We start from the raw sequence: 20,870 nt of genomic DNA on the forward strand, positions 1-20,870 counted from the left end.
ACAAAAACTACTTGGTTGGGTTTAGGCACAAAAACTACTTGGTTAAGGTTAGGAAAAGATCATGGTTTGGGTTAAAATAACTACCTATGTCACTTGCGTAACTTTCGCATTTTACGTAACTCACTTAACTTCAATAAAAATATTTAATGTTGACTTTTTGATTCACACAGGACACAAACCCCGGACTCCTGGTTCAAAGTCCGGACTCTGACCCTCCATCCACGCCAACCAACTCCTTACTCAGTCTTTTTTGTTAAATATCATTTACCGTCAAAAACTGACGCTACAGGGCTTCCCCCCACTATACAGTACAAACACTGGTGCCTCATCACCATCCACATTTTTTCAGTTGTGCATTGTAGGAGATCTGTGCCTACTTATAAAATGTGGCATTTTTGAATTTTGTCACTTTGTTTGAATGCACTGCATGCTCAAAGCCATAGATTTAGTATGTTAGTACTGGGTTGAGACAGCTGTTTTTAGCAATGGGTGTCCTTGTAGTCATTGATGGGACTCCATGTAGATAAAATACACTGATCTGGCATTTAAAAAATATTTTTATTGAAACATTTTGTACTGACAAAGATCTAACTGCATTTAAAATATTGTCTATTTAATGAAATGTGCAGTTTGGAGCACTGTACAGGCATTTTTTTAGTAACAGATTTCTGCTCATTATTTGAACAGCCAAGAAGTAGAGGTGGGTCTCAGTCAGCCAGTGATGGGACTGCCCCACTACCCCCAGATGTTCTCAACATCCCCCTGCCTGTTAGGATCAGTAGGAAATCAATAACTGAAATAAAAGTAGAACAGACAAGTGGGTAGACCAATGGCAATACACGATCACAAAATAACTCCTGGAACATACTGAAGACCACAGATGGATGGATATAAGAGTATCTGAGGCTAGAGTTTTTCCTCTAAGTGCACAGTTATCACGGTGTCAAATCTCTGAGGAAAAAGCCATAATAGCCCCATTCTTAACTTTATTTCATTGTAGCTTCTGTGCATGTACATTATTCTCATCCGCCGCTGTCGCCCTCGCACAGAACAACAGATAGAGATCTATAGCTACGATCACCAGTCTGGAGGGAACCGGGGGGGAAAAGGGCTTTGTTAGGCTACGGGTCCCCGCCTGCATGACTGCGCTGCTGCACTCCTGCATGGGTAAAGAAACAGCCATACACACTGACCTCAGAGCTGTTGTTTAATCACCAGGGCATTTTAATGGCTTGTCAGAGTAATGAAATATGGTTGGAGGCTACCTGGTGCAAACATTACGATAAATCCCTCTCACACAAGCCTACGCAGGGCTTAATGGTTATAAATCATCACTTTGGGGAGAGAAAAATGACAGCTATTAAAATAATGAATGGGATGATTAATTTTTCACATTAAAGATTAAAAGCTATGAGAGGTATCATCAGATATTTGAGCCGCCGTAAACGTTTGAAAGTGAGAGCTTATTTTCCGCACTTTATGACGCCCTCCGTTTCTTCACTGTCATCCAAGTTTCTGGCCCTTTTTCCATTTTTCCCCCCTCTTTTCTCTGTGTGCTGGCTGGGTGCGCCCGCCGACACAGGCATTCCTTACACCTAATTTGTGCTCTTGTAAAAGTGCTCTGAGGAAAAGCCTTGAAGAACACTCATTGCTTGAGGCAGTACAGGACCCTCTCAGCCTCTCTGCAGGGGCTCCTCAAGGCTCTCTCCGACATTATTTCATACCTCTAAAGCTGTCATACCTATAGCCTTTCACAAGAAGAATAAGAAGAGCTGGCCAGAGGTAGTTTGCTTTGTTTTTTGGCCATTTTATTTATTGTATTTTTTTTGTATGTGAGTGTGTTCTTGTCAGCTTCCCCAGCTACATCTGCTCTGTTGCTAGAGAGAGCTGATTAGTCAACTTTCTGCTTCGAAATGCATGTCGAACAAAGACAGTATATAATAACACATGCTCACTGAGCTGACATAAATCCTCATGTATAGACAAACTATGACAAGCTTTCTCTCTTCGTCAGATGGCTCCCAGGAGAAGGAGTGTTATTGCACATGGATTCCTAATTCAGCTTTCACTTCCAGGGGACTCGCCGTGTTGTTCAGACATATATCACCAAAATTGCAAGGCAAAAGATTAGAGGGGAGAAGCATAATTAGAACATTAATAACTATACATGTTAGGGAACATAAGTAATTGAGTTTTTTATGATGAATGGGAATGTAAACAAAAGGCAGGAGAGTGAGAGGCTTAATTAGATATTCCAAGCAGGGCTCTGTCTCAGCAGAGACGTGAATGTAGGCTTCTCCCACTGTTGCCCAATTATTTTTGTGTTCCCAGGCAATGATAGTATTGCTTGTCCATCTGCAGCCTTCAAAGGGATATTCAAATCGTCTCATTGAAGCAACGGCTCCATTTGTTGGCAGAGAATAAATTGTTGGCTAGAAATTTTTTTATCCGCTCAGAGCAAAGCCAGGTATTTGTGCAGCTAAAGTTATTTACAAAGTGGTGGGAAATTTAAACGACTCCTCTGGCGTTTCCGCATGCCTCTTTTTTTTTTCTTTGATTTCTGCCTCTTTTGTGTTTGTGTGTGTGTGTGTGTGTGTTTTTTTTTTTTTTTGTTGTTGTTTTGTTTTCATTTCACATGCTGTCACCGGAGACACGCGTGATGGCCACCCACACCTCCTTCATGTTCTTCCAGCTCTTTTTTGCCGTCTGCTAATGATCCAGGGACACCAAATAAAGGGCCGCTGAAACAAAATGGCCACCGTAGCTGCCCACTTATATCTCAACCCTCCCCTCTCGAATCAATTCTGACATTTCATTCTGCCCTTATAGAAGGTAATGGTGCATTCAGAGGTTGTTACCGATAATGTTGAAATGGTATTGCTTGGTTTCATTGGATAGACGTACTGTAACCTCTGCTGGTTCCAGCTCTTCTCTCTCACTGTACCTTCTATCTTGTTGTTTTTCCACTCAGACTGAGACGTTGGTATTTACCGGCTCAAATATCTCTTTTGGCACAAGTGGGAGCAGTGTTTTTCATTTCCTGTTAACAAGTAACCAACCAGTGTTTGTATTTTCCTCCCACTCTTGTGTTCACACAACATGAAGTGAAAACACCCTTTTAAGTCGGCTAGTCAATATGCTGTTTCTAATATATTATTTACTGCCTATGGGCTGTATATCAGAATGCACTAAACAACTGTTTCAGTTTTGCAGTCATAATCATGTTGAGAGAAATCACAGAGCCAGATGTCTGGCCCTCGTTTTACAGCGTTTATGTTTTCCTCCGAGTTTATGTAAAATTCATCCTTCCCTGTTTTATTAATTCCCCCGTTTTCACAGACTCAACAATTAGTCAATTCCCAATCAACAAGAGAAAAGAAATTGCTTTTAATTACTTTTGATAAATGACAAATTGCGTTGGCATGGCTCCCTGCAAATGCTTAATCAGGTGCAGGGCGGGGTAGGGAGGCGGGTACCAGGAGAAGGGATTTCTGCTGGGATGAAATCAATGCGCTTTCTCCGCGGTTCACCGGCTGGGCTTCTGGGCAACAGCCAACCTGAGGCCTGTGAAGATACACAAGTCAGCAGAAAACAACCCGCTGTATGAGAACAGTCACACACTGAGGCATAAACATGCTGTAACACTTACATATAGTTGCTGTATGTATGAGCTGGGTAACAGACACACTGTATATGTGGCTTTTAATGTTCACTCACGAGATTAAATGCTTGTAGACAGTGACACGGATGCGCATTTAGACACATCTTGCACCCATTTAGTCTCTAAATCACTGTCAGATAATGTTATTAGATACATGTGAGAACACCTCTTTAAATTTGTTGAACATGAAATAAAACCTGGTGTACAGGTACCAAATGTAATTACAAGAAGCCCTACCATCATTACTTTTTCCATCACTAAATTCAGAGACATCTGTTGCCATTGTCCGCATACAGAGACCAAAACAAAAACGAATGGATAATCTGTTGTTTATCAAGAAATAGATCATGTGTATTAGTATTGGTGCATTTTATTGACCTTAGACAGAGCCAGGCTTGCTGTTCCCAAAGCGTTCAGCCTTTATGCTAAGCTAGGCTAACCTCATCGTGGCTTATGAGATTGATATTGATCTTCTCATATAACTCTCGGAAAGAATGTAAATGAAAGTTATGTTGAACTATCTCTTTAAGCAAAAGTTGAAATTCCACAAATAAAAATACTGCTACAAATTCTGCTATTCACAGTACTATCAGCAAGATGTATTTGTTTACCATTATGTCACACATTGCCACTTCACTGTGTTACATTATGATATACATTAAATGTTATTTGATGGTTAATGTAGCAGTTGTATTAATGAGCAAGCAGTATTATGTTGGTTGTCAGACTTTACACATTGATATCTACTTTATATGCAGTTGGGCAGATTAATCTGTAACAAGGCTTCGTAATTTATACAATGAAACAATGAAATTTTAACTTTCATCAGCTGCATAATGAACTAATTCATAAACACACACACTTGACCTCTTTCTTCTGTAGGTTGTATTTTAACAGGAGCTTTATTTTTTCCCTTCAGCACCTGTGGCAACAGCAGCGAGTCGAGTGACCCAGCTTCAGCCCGACCGGCTTTACCTGTACATGGAGACCCCCAGCTGGGCAGGTCAGTCTCTTAAAACCCCAAAAAATTTAGCCCCTCATGTCCTGGCATTGTTCACTGTAGTTCCTGTGTGTTGTCTGTGTCTTAAGTTAAAACCACGCCTACTTCAGGTTTGCTTTCATTGGACTTAGCCATGGTGGAAAAGTTTATTTAACTTCTGAATGCACTTCCCGAACACAAGCTTGGAATCAAAATGTTCAATTTGCTATGAGATTTCAGAAAATATCTAGTTGAGAATCTATTCAGCTTGCTTTTATGTTGTATTTTTCTAACTCCCTGCTTCTCAAGACTCCAAAATCTTTTAATAACTGTAAAAAATAGATATAGATGAAAGATAAAGCATGATCTGCAACTGTATGGCATACGTTCTTTACTCAACAATCAATTTTAGTGCATCAACTATGAAAATTTCAGTTTTTCCAGTTTCCAATGGTGGAGTTTGGGGAAAAAAAAAAACTAGTGACAGCCCAGCAAGTTGTGTATTTTTTTATTGCCTTTTAAAATTACTCATGTAACTGTTGATACAATGCTCCTATTGGCAGGACATAACTATTACTATTACAAAATGAAACTGATTAGCTTTTTTCTGATGTATAACCACTATGGTTAATGTTTAGTTATGTTTAGCCACACAAATGGCTGAATTAGGGTTAGGGAAAGGCCGTGGTTTGGGTTTAGAAAGTATTATGGGCAAGATGATATAAAGAAACCCATGTTTACTGTTAGTAGTAAACATGAAGCGAACAGTTATCTCCCATACTTAAGCGTATTATTTTTGCTGACCTCCAGTGGTTAAACATCTTGACATGCTGCAGTGATGCAGACGTGTACTTCAGGGTATGTCAGTATACCCAGCAGATAGTATGTGGTGCACTAGAGGTGCAACACACTTGAAACCTTCAGCCAGGCAGGGCAGTGAAAAGCTGCTTTTCAGCTTGGTATTAAGTCTTTCTTTAAATCCACCATCGTGCTCTGAACAGCCAAAGGTCATAATACACACAGCGTCTAGAGGTCTTTGTCAGTTAAAGGTAAATATTGGTTGTTTTGGGGCGTATGACATAACAACTGATGGAACCATTTTTCTTAGAAGGACATTCTGGTTTTGCAATTGCTTTCTGTAGATATTTTGAATTTCATATCCACTCCCACGCATGGTTCATTTGGAAGTGAAATTCACATTTTCAGTATGGTTATTTGAGCGGTCCTGTTCTCACCTGGTATCACACGAGAAGCCAAACGCTCCAGAGTTTAAGAAAATGGCTTCACGCCGTCTCGCTGTGGATGTGCCCTTACTGTAATATAGCCTGTATGTATGCACGCCTTACTCTCCCCTATCCGGCCATATTGTGCTAATGTGTGCCGGTTAAGTAGCGGAAGACTAGAGAAAGACTCTTATCCATATGCCTGAGAGCCCAAGAGCCGACATGATCTCTCCCCAGATGGAGTCCTCAGCCTCCCTGCCCATCCTCTATGGAGCCATATAGCAGGTGGCAGTGAGGATCAATAGGCCTCCGCCATTACCTCCTCTCCACTTCGCATCTCCAGCCTCATCTCCAGGGGGGGCCCGCGGGGCAAGCGGTGCATCTAGCTGCAGCACACCGGGAGAAATGGGGACGTTTTCCATTAGTCTAATTGCTCGGTTATAGTTCTATATTATTGCCGTGATCACCACTGTGGCTTGGTAATGATGGACCTCCCGTGCCCCCAAGTATAGATGGTGGGTGTTATGTCTCCCTCGTCACCGCCCATTGCAACTCCACTTGGAGCGGATGTAGGAGGAGAAAACGGACTTAACACCGAAAAGAAAACAGGAGAATGAACAACCAAAAAAGAGAGAGAGAGCTCTTCAAATGTTTTGATGTAAGAGTTTAATCAAATAGCCTCAGCTATTTACATTCTCAACAGGTGCAGCATTTGGCTGATTTATGAAATAAACACTGGAATTCTAGTGCTTGTTCATTTGCCTCCACTAAAAACTGGCAATATGGGGCTAATTTGCAATAATTTGCTGCTGCTGTGGCCACTGGTTAAGAATGTTTATATAATCATGATATAATAAGAAAAATGAAAATGAGTTTTCCACGCAGTTCAGGCCCTGTCAAACACAGCTCACGGACTCGCTAAATGATAATTACATTCCTCAAGCACAGTATTACATTTTACCCTCTTACATGGACTTTGTTCACGCTAAATGGGGGAGTATTATTTTAATTTTAAGGCGATATGACCCAGTATTATTCCCACATCTGAGCTCCCTCAATACACTAGAAGGTCCCCCCATCAGCTATTACACAAGAAGTCTTCCATCAGTCAGCAGATGAGGTGAGGATTATAATGATTCATTTACCCTCAACGACTCTGCCTTTCTTCTTTCTGTTTATAATATCCCATTTGCATAGTGTAGTCTCTCATGATCGAGACATTGGAAAAGCCTTAGTTTAAGCTGCAGTGGACTAATCGGTGCTGCATATTTCACAGCTGACCTGTAGCTCTTCCTACAGGTCTGCACATAAAAGCTGCTTCCTGTGTTGGATTTCCCCTCATACAGCGGGATTGTTACTGATTATCTTGCCTCTGATTCCTTAGAAGGAGAAAAAATCCTTGGCCGTGATTCCTGTTTATTTTTTTTTATTTTTTTTTTACAGGTGTGGGTATTGATCTTTGCCTTTGCTGCAGGGGAGTGTGTTCACTTAAAAGGCCCACTGATGTAGAAGAGCTTATTAAACAAATAGGCCAGAGAACAAGGCCACAATCGCTTTGAATCATGAAGGAGGTTGCCCGTCTTAAAGCACCACTGTATCAAATATGAAACGCTCTGCTAACAAGGTGTGTAATCTATTTTAATCAGATCATATTTTATGAAACAAGGAGAAGGTTGAACTTAAGTAAGAGAGAAAGATGGAGATTCTGGGAGGTTGGGGATTGTATCTTGAAATTGGATGTGACTGCCGAGGACCATGACTTGATTTTACATGCATGGCTTTATAATGAAGCCACGCCAAATGGTCAGTTATGGTTAACTTTAGGGGGAGCTGGAGCCTTGCTGTAATGGGAGGCTAATTCAGGGCCCATAACGCCTTGACAGGCTGCAGAGCTGGAATATGGATGTAGGTTAGATGCTTTTGGGCTGACTCAAAGGTCTGTATTTGTCTGCAATTGCCGGGTTTCCTAAGGATATAACAGGGTCAACGGCAGTGTAGCACATTTTCACAGACATGGATACAGACAGTGTCACAGACATAAATACAATACAGAAACACACTCACTGAGACGGAAAGACTCGCTGACTCGCTCGAAGTGTCACACAGGAGTGACTTCATGTTGTCATTGCAATTCAGGCCATGATCCTTTTTATGTATCTTTACACTGACTGGGTTCATAGGCGAGTGTTTTCAATCACTTTTTTTTTCTCTCTCGCGCCATAAATTGTTTTAGATCCTGTGACACTAGACTTGGTTATGCATATATGAATATATATACACTCCTAAGACCTTATGAAGCTCTACTAGTCAGACAAAGTAATGGATAGAGAGAGATTAAAAAATACTGCTCCGGGAAGCACCACGTGTTAGCAAAGCATTGCCCAGATTTTAATAATCATAAGAAAACATTTAAAACAAAATGTCAACACTAAGAAGTTGAAGTTATGGTAAATAATCAGAGAGAGATATTATGTACTGTTCTGGGAAGCACTACTGTAAGGCAATCTATGCCAGGATTTCAGTGATAACAACACTAGAAAATAGCTTACACTAGATTTGAGTTAACAGCAAGTGAACAGTGTCATACAGTTCCTATTCTTTCTAAAAATCATATGCTTTTATGGTAAATAGTGCAGATGTCAATAAATGAATAGATAAACATTATTCATTGCTTTGAGAAGCAGCACTTATTAGAAAAGCTTCCTGTGAACAAGGCCAAAGAAAAATCAGTAAGAGCATAGAACGCATTTAACACAAACAATGTTAACAGGCGAAGATGACAAGTATCGCATGTAGCCACTTTTTGTTGTATTGTGTTATATTATATTCTACAGATATCTACATTTCACTCAAGGCGCCTCTGCTACCACCACAGGGGTGATGAGGAAAGAGGGAGGAGGAGGAGGAGCAGAGGGAGGAAGAGGAGGGGTGCCTGCGTCTTTAAAAGCGAGATGGAGTGAGGGAGTGGGGCGGACGGGTGGCTGGCAGGATTGTGCTGACGGCAGGGCTTTGGTTCAGAGCATGCCCATTAGAGGGAGCCATAAATCCTGGGCTCTCTGGGCCGGGCTGTGTCAGCAGTCCACTGAATGAATTGATTTTAAACGCCACTGAAAAAAAGAGAAAGTGCGAGAGAGAGAGAGAGAGAGAGAGAGAGAGAGAGAGAGAGAGAGAGAGAGAGTGACTATTTAATTCACCCTCCGCCAGAAGCCCACACCCCGTTCCACCCCGCTTCTCAATTCAGGACTGTCGCTGAAAAGGGGGAGGAGAGAAGTCTCGAAACACTGAAACTGTCACCAGCAACAAGCCCAGGGCTACATGGCCCCCACGCATTTGATTTAAACAGGAGGGAAACACACAAACCAAATACATAATCTCAAATTCCATACAGCATTTGTTCTCTCCCACCCCTCTAATTTTTCCTCTCAGCCCTCTCCTTTTATATCTCCACAAGAGAAATGAGACATATCGTAAAAAAAAAGAGAAAATAAGGCCCAGCTGCATTTGAAATTCAAATGTGTTGGATTTTGAAATTGATGTATGTGTTTATTCATTTACGAGCAGCATCCATGTGTGCATGCATTTATATATTATCAGCAGCAATGAAATGCTGCATAGGAGGCTTGTAGCCCATCTTTCTCCCCCATGTGCCCCCTCGTCTTTGTTTCTTCCTCGAGTCGCAGCCACCGTGTTATGTTCAGCATCGCAAAAAATATGTCTGCAAACAGACACACAGTAAATTGTGCATGAGGACCAGTTTCAGGCGGTCATACTTTTTTTATGTAAACACATTTAGTATCTGTGCTAACTTTCTGTTTGTCACACTTTATACCCACGCTTTGACATCCCTCTGTGTACGTACCTGTTGGAGTGTCTTCAGAGGTTGTGGTGGTGGTGTGAGTGCTGTGCTCCCTTTGTACAGCACTGCAGAGAGCAGTGTTACAAAAGACAAAAGGACCGGGCTGAGGACCCCTACCCTGTCTTAACTCTGCAATGCAATTGGAATATAGTGTGAGGGAAGGGCATATTAATAAGTATGTAAAATCCTGATCACAAAATAATACGCAATAATAACACCTAGGTCTGCTGAAATTAAGACAAAGGGACTATTTTTGATGATTAGACTCTTGAACTTGATGAATTTGGATTGTACGTCGTCATGTATTTATTACACTGTTGAATTGCCAGTCTACATTAAACCCTGCCATGCAGTGACATTAATGTCCAGCAACTCCTGTGAGAAATATGTGGCTCTTTTGCGGCTACATGTTCCACCAGCTGACTTTTTCTATCAGCCATTTGGTGCTGGACAGTTATTGTACATTGGATTTATCAGAGCTTCTTTGCTGAAAAAGCGGGTATGATGAAAGCACTGAGACTGAACCACAAACTAAATGTGCCTTAAAAGTAAAACAATTAGCTAAAAGAGGCTAAATTCATGTCTGTGGGTTTACCATTGTGAACGACATATTTTGGTTGTTTACTAATTACAGTTAGCCTGGAATTATTTATTTGGAATTCAAACTTGTAGAACAAAAAAATCTGTAACAAAATCTGTTTATATCATTTAAGCATGAAACGTTGACGTAGGGGGGGATTGGGGGGGGGGGCAGCGTCCTCTCTGGCTCATTACGCTGTTTAAAGAGCCGGCACCTCAGAATCACCTGCCCAGCTCCACGCTTCAAACAAGCTCAGCCACCAGGGATCATACATCAACTTCTCCATCAGTCCCCCAGCTTCACTTTTTCACTATTCGCCTCCCAACGCACGACTCTCACATACAACCCATAAGGCTGATGTGGAAAACGGATAGCATCGCTTGTTGAATACAGTCACGCATGCTACAAAAAGAATAATAAATTAGTTGTAAACCAGCCTTATGTTATTATGTATGTGATGATGAATTTAATTGAACGCTTCCAGTGGACTTTGAAGCCCGGTCAATGGCCTCAACATTCTTAATGCATGGCTCTCTTCTGCATGTAAAAAGTACACTTTCTCATGCCTAATTACCCACGGGCTAAGGCATGAAGAGGACTCGCTTCGTATTACTATAAAGATTGTGAGGATATTTCACTTTGAAAAATGGCAAAGCACACAGGACTAAAGGCTTGATTACAAGGAGTGGGGCACACAGCCTCTACATCTTCCTTCCCTCATTTCAATTATGGCTGACTGGAGGCATGGTGCTGCCACCATCCTCAAATAAAACTAAAATATGATAAAGCTGAAATATCAGGCCCGGGACTGCTCCAAGCCTCGAGCCATGTAAGGCACAGATACTCTGCACGTAATTACAACATTTGCCAATATTTTTTGACAGGAGTTTCAATGTGGATATGAGTAAAGGGGGGAGGGGAGGCATGAAGAGCGTTCATGACACATGATAAAAAGCACATTTCATTTTTGCTTCCCTATGGATAATGGGGAACATGCCTGCATAGAGCTGCCACGGCTCTCCCCTATGTGAAAGGTAGGATAGCAGTGTTATTTTTAAGTTGTGAGATCATTACTCATGTGTGAGATGCATGAGCTAAGAGAGGGGATCTGCTATCATAACAGAGGATGGTGAGCATGGGGAGTGCCATTCCATGAACAAGGCATTTCTGAGTTTGAAATAAAGCTGTGTGGAATGGCATTTCAACAATCCAGGCAGCTGTAAGCATATATATATATAAAATATGTATATTATGCTGCAAAGCATATTCTTTATTCAACTCATGTTTGCCCTTTTAAACGCTGCTCTCTGCGACCCCCTACAGATGGAAGTGATGTGTGATGTGGCCGATTTCTCACCATGAAACCGCAACAAGGTGGATCTCCTCCAGTGCCCAGATCCCTCTGTGGCCTTAGCACCCCGGGCAGTCACGGTCCGTCCTACTTTACGTCAGTGTTAATAACAGTCCAGCATGCTCACCACACTTTCAGTGCAACGCAGGGTCAACGCTCCACAGATCTGGGCTTTCTGAGAAAATCCCAGCCAGTGTGTTGCAGAGTCTCCTGCTACACTGGGAGCATGAGAATGAATGCGAATTGACAAAGGATTTGCAATGAATGTAATCTATCTTAGCACATTTTAAATTTAACAGCTTAATTGCTTTGAGAATAGTCTTGGTTCAAGCACTGTTTGTTTGTCAAGCTACAGCTTACGAGAGAAACAATATAGCAATTAAATTTAGCAAAAACACATATGTTTATGAAACTTCTGTTTTGGGACCTGACATGTCAAATCTCAGCGGAGTCATTTCAGTATCATCTCTTTACAAATCCTCTCTTATGACTGTGACGAGCTCCGAATGAATAGCACCAGTGTGGCCATTAAACAGTATTACTTAGTTTTAGGTAGTTTCTTTTTGGAAATATTGATTAAAATTAGAGAAAAACTTTAAAGATAAACATTGAAGTCATTGATTATTTCAGATTTTAAATGATGCTGCATTCAAAGTGAACTGCTGCATTTTCTGATCTGAAGTGTATATAATACATTTTTGAAGTATATTACTCATTACTTGTAGATTGAAGTACATTATATATTATTTTGTAGATCTGATCTTGCTCATTAAATGTGAAAAACAACTGATGCCTTCTCCTCTTCCTCTGGCATGAGTCACTGGAGCTCTTCAAATATCTCGGGCTCCTTGTTTAGTTTTTTTATGTTGCAATATTTTTCTAGGGGCAGTTGAAGCTCCAGCAGCTGCTTTTCAAAGTGAAGGAGGAAATGTTTTGCAGAGGGAAGAGCCTCTGCAGCAAAATCAAGAACGATTCCGCCCCCTTCACTCGTCACAGTGTGGGGGATTCAATCAAAAGTCTGCCCTGTGACCTGTTCTCTGAGAAACAAACAGCCAGCAGAGTCTCCAAAGACCAAAGCCATCAGAGGAGGGCGGCTTGTGTGCGAGCTAAATCGCGGCACCTTTCTGAAAGCTTCCATCATGGAAAAATTGTTAGTTGTCGCAGTGGAGAGTGACTAGCATGGCGGTACATTGATACATTGATGCAGTGAATGCCTCGGACAGTGCAGTAAAAGTGCTGAGGTTGAAATTAAGCTGTTATCTCTGGCATGTATCACTAGGGAGGCAAGAAGCAGTGGTGCAAAGGCAGCAGCCTGTTTGCTTTACTGTTATTGCCTCTGCACGGCCGTCCTCATCTGACTCTCCTCATGTTCAGACATTTTAAATGCAACTCTTAAGTTTCATCATCTTTGATGTTCAGAAATCAGCTTTCATGTTTTAAAGAACATCATTCCTCTTTGTTTTTGTCAACCCCATTAACATAGCTGCGTGTGGCATTTTAACATCAATGAAATATTACCACATTAAGAAATTATCAGAAACACACAAAACCATCGCTGAGAAAACTGGTGGCCTGATCATTTCACACTGTGTGAAGACCTCATTATTTTTTATTTCTATTTTCCCCAAAAAGTATTGGTGTTTATTTCAACTATAAGAAAACGGGTCAAAGTTGTGGGGGTTTTTTTATGAAAAAGCTCAAGTTTTGGTGAAAATTGTAGTTTAACCATGTATTGTTTTCCACTTAAAGGGACTCTGCTGCATAATCAGCAGCTCATTAGTGTTTTGTCCCCATTTTTATTTTCACTTTCTATTAACAAAAGCATATTCTAAGCCGTCCTGATATTGCAAAGACTTACTGTAGAGTCAACAGTGTCTTCTTGCAGCAGGAAACAAACCAAATTTGCATTGGGGTCATTAAATCATGTTCAGCTTTAAGCAATGTTCTCCTTTCATAAAAATGTGTGAATATTTTGGTGAAACTCTGCAAAAAACAAAACAAAAAAACCTTAAATGATGAGCCCTAACTTTGTTTTACTGGGCTTGATTTGGTGGGAAGACTGCTTACCATACACTCTCATAATAGTTTCCTTTATTCACCCCAAGCAGAGAGTACTAGGCCTTTTGAGACAGCGTTTTATTCCTAATTGCCCCTGTTTTACGCTTAATGCAAACTGCTAATTTCACCATGTGAGCTGTTATAGTACAGGTACTTCCATTCAACCTTATTGTTTTTATCTTGCTTTTACTACAGACTGGCCATAATTTGTCTGTAAATTTGATCAGTTACAGCAGTTGTTTTACAGCATTATACAGGGAGACAGCACTGGTTTGTCACTGCAAGTAGAGAGGCAAATCTTAAAGTCCTTCCCACAGATTAATTAATTACTTTTTACTAATTTCTCGTCTTCAATAAGGGAAAGAAATTCTCTAAAGAAGCTAACAACACCAGGAAGTAGTGTGGCGCCAACTTTTAGAACCACTACCACACACACTTTCAGTGGCATGAGCTAGAGGCTATAATGGTCTCATTTGTTTACAAGTGAGGTAAACAAATGTATCACAATTAATTTGACAATGATGCATTAATGTTCAAAATGCTGCACATAGCACCTTTAAAAAATGATTTCAATGCATATTATTGTAAAGTAGACAGTGAGTAATATCCCTAAGGCACAACAATTGGCTGATGTGACAGTGCAAGATAATGACAAAAATCAACAAATTGGTCTTTAAAGATGGAGCATTGATACCATCCTTAAAAATCTGCACTTCAGTGTTTTCAGATTTTCTCAATACATGAAGAGCATTATGTTTTCTGGATTCTGAGGTAAGTTTGCTCGTTAAAAGTTCAGGACACTCGTACGTCATATTTGTCTCCTTCTGGTGTAGTGAGTGAGGGGAACATAGGTGGAGGTGCTGGTTCTGTCACGCCGCGCTGACAACCTCATGAGTAATCTGGTGCATGATAAACAGAGGGTCGAGGTGTCACAGGAACACCTCAGCGACTGGCACAAGGGTAATTACTCTTCCTGCGTGGGTGCAACTCAAAATTTTTGAACCTTTTCTTTCTCCAATCATACTTGATGGATTGAGTGGAAGAGGGCGATCATCTGGTTCTTAGCAGGCTCACTGAGCGTGGTAGGCCTCTGTTGATTAATGATATCTGCTGCAAGTCACCAAAAGCGGAAATTAAGTATTTCTGTTTAAATGTAACATTTGTCTCCTTTGCTGGTGTTGAGAAAAGCATTTGTCAAAATCCCCAGGCTTTGGCGAAAAGGTGGATTTCCTCTGGGAGCATGCTGGGAATTACTCCCTACTTTCACATTAATGGCATTCTAGTGTTCCTATTTTAAAGCTTGAATCTACTTTTCAGCCTTTCACCTTTACGACATAGTTTGAATATGTATATATATATTTCACTTTTAAAACCCTTAGCTATGTGACAGTTTAGGATTAACCATGTTGTAGATATTTCCAGAAAGGCGAGGAATGACCTTGGCTGTATGAAAGGAAGTGATTCCTGATGGCATCTCTGTCTGTGGTGGGCACATGGGAGGGGTTCTGGTGGTTTCACTGGTTGATTTGGGTTACCGTTTGTCCTGATGGCAAGCCCTGCCGTGCTGGAACAGAACTGACTCCGGCTCCTGAGGAGACTAATGGTTACAGGGCCTGGCCATCGTCCAGTGCTGCCCCAGCCACTGCCTCTCCCGTCGCTGGGATATCATTACCTCCAATGTGTTACATCAGACTCGCTTGGTCAGGCTCTGAAACAGTCAATACTCCACAATTTAGAAAATCAGCCAAGTTTGCAGAAACAAAGAGGCAATATCGGAAATAAAGACGGATATATAATCTGACGCCAGGCATTTTTTCATGCTGGGTGAATTATTTGTTGTCCGGAAGGTGGGGACGTGGAAGGGGTAGAGGAGAAGGAGGGAAGGAGCCAGGGATCTGTCAGGGGTTAGAGGAGGTGGTCAAACGGCCTGAATAAACGTGCAAATCACAGCGCCCAACCACTGACCCTCCCCATCTCATACAAGCAGCCTCTACTTTTTCCATCAATGGAAATCTAATTGCTTGAAAAGCGATCAATGGAAACTAAATTGGTTTTGTGTGGAAGCGCGCATGGAATAAGCTCTGAGCTGTTTTAATGTGTGTTGGTTTTGCATCTTAAATCACGGTAATATTTGGAGCGGGGCCCCCCCTCTCTGGAGGGGGTAAAGTTTGGTAGTGTCGAGACACCAGGGAGGAGGCACTCAATCAAGCTCCTAATAAAAATCACAGGCTTAATTGTTTTTCCAAACTCATAAATCGTCCAACTTAATAGGTTAATATTAAGACTTATATGAGGATGGTGGGTTGCTTGTTTCGTAGCGGCCGGGAGCTCTTCTTTGTGGAGCTGCGACCACTGATAACCCTCTAGTGATCTGATATGACTAATCCCCTCTAATCCTTAATACACTCCTTAACATGCTCCTAACTGACAGCAGTCGATATGGGTGCACTTCTCTGTCTTATCGCTGATCTCTTTGTCTTTGTGCACTCTCTGCAGTGAAATTTGCTCTTCCACTCATCCTTTTGACCGCCGATTGCTGGCACATCTGCATCAGTGTCACACATTTTAGCTCTGAGTGCTTCTTGATAAGTAAAGGGTTGATCAGAGTTTTAAAATTGCACTGACTTGCGGGCTACCTAAGGGCTCACAGAATGTGAAGAGTGTGGTGGGGGCAATGGTAGAAAGCCAGACCTTTTTCTACCGCAGTATCCGAAACTGCTGCTTTTTTTCCGCACTTGTCTTTCCCAGCGGACAGCTAGATGGACTGCACAGGAGGTTGGGATGTGGCTAGTGGCCGCCGATCGTGTAGCCTTACCCAGGAAAGAACAGCCCCAGCAGAGTAATTTATTGACAGCATTGAGATGTGTTTCTGGCCAGGTGCTTCTCTCAGCCATCCCTCAGGTGCTTATCTATCAGTTATCAGTGCAGACAGAGCACAGACCCAGGTTGTATTTCTGTCTGCTATTGTAATTACATTGTAATTGATCCGAGGGTGTGCTAGGCAGTGCCCATGCAGTAACTTTACAAGGGCTTTCTTTTTTCTTTTTATCTAGAGATGTGCTACAGTATCATTGTAAGCAAACCTTATGATGTTTTTTTTTTACAACCTTTTGTTGTTGGACCAAATCTTCCCATAAAAGTAAAAAGCAAAAGATAAAAAAGTGATTACCTGGCGCACAAAATGAAACTAAAAAGACACCAAACCAGGAATATATGCTTAGCAAAAGTCATAACATGGACGTGCAGAAAAACGCAAACAAAACAAATGTTGCTTTGTTTCTATATGCACATTTGTAATCATTGAAAAAAAACAACTCACACCGACAGAAATGCTTACATGTCAATATCTGCTTTATTGGAATAAATGTTGATCCTGTAAATCTGAGAGCGTGTCTTTTCAGTATGTGTGCCATCACTCTCACAACAACAAACAGCACGGTTTGTGTATCATTCCAATCATGCATATTAACCAGCCCTCGCCACCCATCAATCTTCCTGCCGCCATTTTGTAACTGATGCTGAAATGATGTTATAAATGATGTTTGAAAATATCCCCACGCCGCCCTGCATCAGCAGTCTGAAGGCCTATCAGATGTTCTCCGCACACATCTGTGAGCTGTATTCACCTCCGGGAAATTAGCAATCAACCTTTTACCAGCCAACACCTGTATAAGGAACACAACATTTCCCCCATCCAGCCGCTCGTAATGTCAGGTCACACACTCTGCACGCCTGTTGTGTTAAAAATGTTATTGTTACTTTGATAGTAATTTCACATTGCTAATCACTGTCGTGGCATGTAATTTGCATGTCTGCTCCTTCTGTGTAATAACAACAGCCTTAAAGCGGTGCTGAAACCATCTGAAACCAGCGTTCACCCATGCTGTTGCAGCTCTTGAAGCTCTTGTGCAGTCTAATGTAAGTATGCACGCTCTCCCTCATGATCCCTCATTTATCATTTTGACACTGGCTACTTTTTTGAAGTGGAGAAAAATGTTGCAGTCAGCTCTTCCTTTGGTCTCGGAAAATATGTGCGAATGAGTGCGTGTACGTTGAGCGTGCGTGTTTTCAACTGCTTGTGGAAGATAGAGAAATTGTGTGTGTGTGTAGGGGTGTGTGTGTGTGTGTGTGTGTGTGTGTGTGTGTGCGCCTGTACATTTTTGTGTGTTTGTGTACATGCATCAGTATGATTAAGGAGCATAAGAACATGGCACCGGCTATTTACTGCTGATAAACCAGAGTGTGTATGTGGTGTTGTGTTGCATTGCCATTTCTTGGTTGCTTATTATTGTTATTCAGATGCTCCATCTATCCTGCTTTATGTAAGACAAATTGTATCCTATTTTAAGAAGCTTGTTGACCTGATACAGAAAACAGTTTCCAAAATGTTAACATTTCTTTTTCTATCATCGAGATCCATTTTAGCTCTCTTAAGTTAACATTATGTAACAGTCCAATGCCATCTAGACACCCTTCAGTCCAATTACGACCTACAAACACTGTTTAGCAGAACTCTTGACATTTACCTGAGCTCGGACTAATATCCCTGTTAAATTGCATCAATAGATATCTGAATAGGTATCTCTATAGATTGGCACGGAATCGATCGGTGACATTATGATTCTTTTTACAGTGTGCTGGTGGAGAGCCTCTGATAAACAGTCTGATCCATCTAGCAGAGGGATAATGTTACTTGGCTTTTCTCTTGTGCGTGTGTGTGTTGGGAGTGTGTCATGGCAGGTTACAAATGAGTTTGTTTGTGTTCTGGCCGCAGAAACCTTTTATGCCCTGGGCTGTGTGTGTTGTGTGGGTGGGTCTTGGTGAATGTGATAGAGACTAAGGATCTGTATGTGTGTGTATGTGTGTGTGTGTGTGCCTAAATAGCTTTATATGAGTGGGATGGTTATGAGTTTGAGATGCCTTTTTAGTATTTTGCCTGTTGTTACCACCCTAAGCCATATAGTTTCCTGTCCACTCGGTTTCGATCCCCGTGCTTGCGCTGAGGTCAAGCAGGTGACCTATTGGTAAAAGTGCCTTGCGTGCCAATAAATGCCTAGCAGTATTAATCACATAGGAGCCCTCACTCTGTGAAGAGGTCAATGCTTTAAAGGGCACCCAGAGAGCTGCCTAAGACTGAAATACAGCCAGGGCATCTTTCCGGTTGAATGTACCAAAAGTTTTATTAGTTCCCCCAATGAGGTCAGTCTGCCCTGCATAAATGAAATCTGTCGATATCCCATTATAGGCTTTTGGAACTTGATTGTGAGGCATCTGTCAGATGCATATTTCATTCTAAATTTAGTTAGCTGGCTGTAAGTAATGCATACATTACCACCAGCTTATTTCCCAGTGTACATGGCTGCAGAACATCTGTTTTTCTATTAAGTGAGAGATGAAATATTAATCTGAAAACAGATCTGGTGCGAGTCAATCACTGACAGGCCGCAGTGACAGCTGCTGTGAAAGTAACACCATCATGTCAGGTGTCTGCCTGCATACATCTGATCACGACATCAACACACACTGTAGCTCAGAGCCAAAACATGAACGGGTTCAGCGGATCAAATGGACTGTTTTATTAACCGGGTCGATCTAAGCTGGTAATTGGAGAACGGTTACAGTTAGAGAAATGTAGTCTTGATTTGTTCAAAAGAAAGAATCTCATATCTTGAAATTCACCCCAGTGTTTCACCCCAACCGTTTCCCTGCAAGTACACACAGGAAAGCGTATGGCCATGATATGGTAAATGAACTGCACTCGGACCGGTTAAAGCGCTTTACACAACTACATGCCACAATTAAGCGGCTAACATTTACTCACAGCTATTTGGGGTTCAGGCTTATACAGGCGAGGATTGAACCAACCACTTCTGATTAGTGGATGACCGGCTATACCTTCTGAGCCACAGCTTCCCCAGGTAATGTACCGATATATTAGTAATGACTAGGGTTTCACTGAATTGCAAAACATTGGCTTCAGAAAGAAGAGGGTACAAAAATCAACATAGATTACATGGTTGGATAATGGCAATGAGAAAAACACTGATGGCCATCATTTTCAGCAAAATTAGTTACCTGCGTTGGCTCAAAGTCATTGCCATGGACAACAGATGTCAATATAATCAATATAATGTATGCTCCACATTTTCTTTTTCTCAGTCTGCCAGTTGAACATGCTGGATGGTTAGAAATTTGGACGTTTGGATAACTGGACTTACGATGTAAAGGTGAAGTAGACAAATAACAAACACCAAAGTCTATTATTGCTCAGTAAGAAAAGTCCACTGACTCCTGGATAGCATATGAGATAGATTTTGCATTCCTCTCTAAATACATTACCCACGTATAGAATGTATCAATCCACTCGATGAATTCATTGAACAAACAGAGATCCATACTATGCAATTATTCCCCTCTAAATATCCCCTGTGAATACTTGAAAAGCTAATTGTATGTCAATACAGCTCAAAGGTGAATTCTATTGACATGCAGCATTTGAAGAATTTAGTATTTGGCTCGGTTGCCAGGTGACGGGCACTAGGCCTTGGCTGGATGTGGCTGTATTGAATGTTTCTCATCATCTAGACTAGGCATTACCATGTTTATTTTCAGATGATGAAATGGTGTGATCTATAACCATTACAGCATATGCATTTTAGCATTAATAAATAATTACACATTCATTTGCATTAATGCAGCATTAATTCACTGACACTACATTGCTCTGTAGTGTTGTGTAACACCATGATATAAAAAGCAAATTAGTTTAGAGCACGAAACAGTGAATTTTAAGAAATCCACAGTCCTTGTGTTCAAAAATCAAATCCAGAGTTATGGCTGTACACAGAAAACATACCACTAATGGCTTAACTTTGCCATTTTTTTGTTACCTTTCTCTTTTCTGATACCCTTCTAACTAACAAAATATATGCATTACTTCCTTGACAAAGATAATAATAATATAAAGTTAAAACGTTAAGAAGGATCTTTTACCACATATTAAGTGGTCAGTTTCTAAAAGTCCAGATCAGAAGTGCAGTTTAGTAATGACTATGACCCACATGCTGTATCACGGACTTCCATTGTTCCATGGCTGCACTGTACGTCCCGATTTTCCTTCAGGCCAACTGTGTGCCGACACGGGCAGAACTGTCCTCCCTTT

General features: G+C 41.2%; 1 protein-coding gene across 2 annotated transcripts in view; it reads left to right on the plus strand.

Annotated features, from left to right (window-relative positions):
* The window catches only part of LOC123961410 (RNA binding protein fox-1 homolog 3-like), a 496,038-nt gene that overhangs the window by 304,069 nt on the left and 171,099 nt on the right, over positions 1-20,870 (plus strand). For both annotated transcript variants that reach the window (XM_046036780.1, XM_046036789.1), the window contains exon 6: positions 4,581-4,664. In XM_046036780.1, the coding sequence (XP_045892736.1) occupies positions 4,581-4,664 (84 nt within the window). The remainder of the gene's footprint in view (positions 1-4,580; positions 4,665-20,870) is intronic.

This window comes from Micropterus dolomieu, linkage group LG02 (assembly GCF_021292245.1).
Source record: "Micropterus dolomieu isolate WLL.071019.BEF.003 ecotype Adirondacks linkage group LG02, ASM2129224v1, whole genome shotgun sequence".
NCBI classification, from domain to species: Eukaryota; Metazoa; Chordata; class Actinopteri; order Centrarchiformes; family Centrarchidae; genus Micropterus; species Micropterus dolomieu.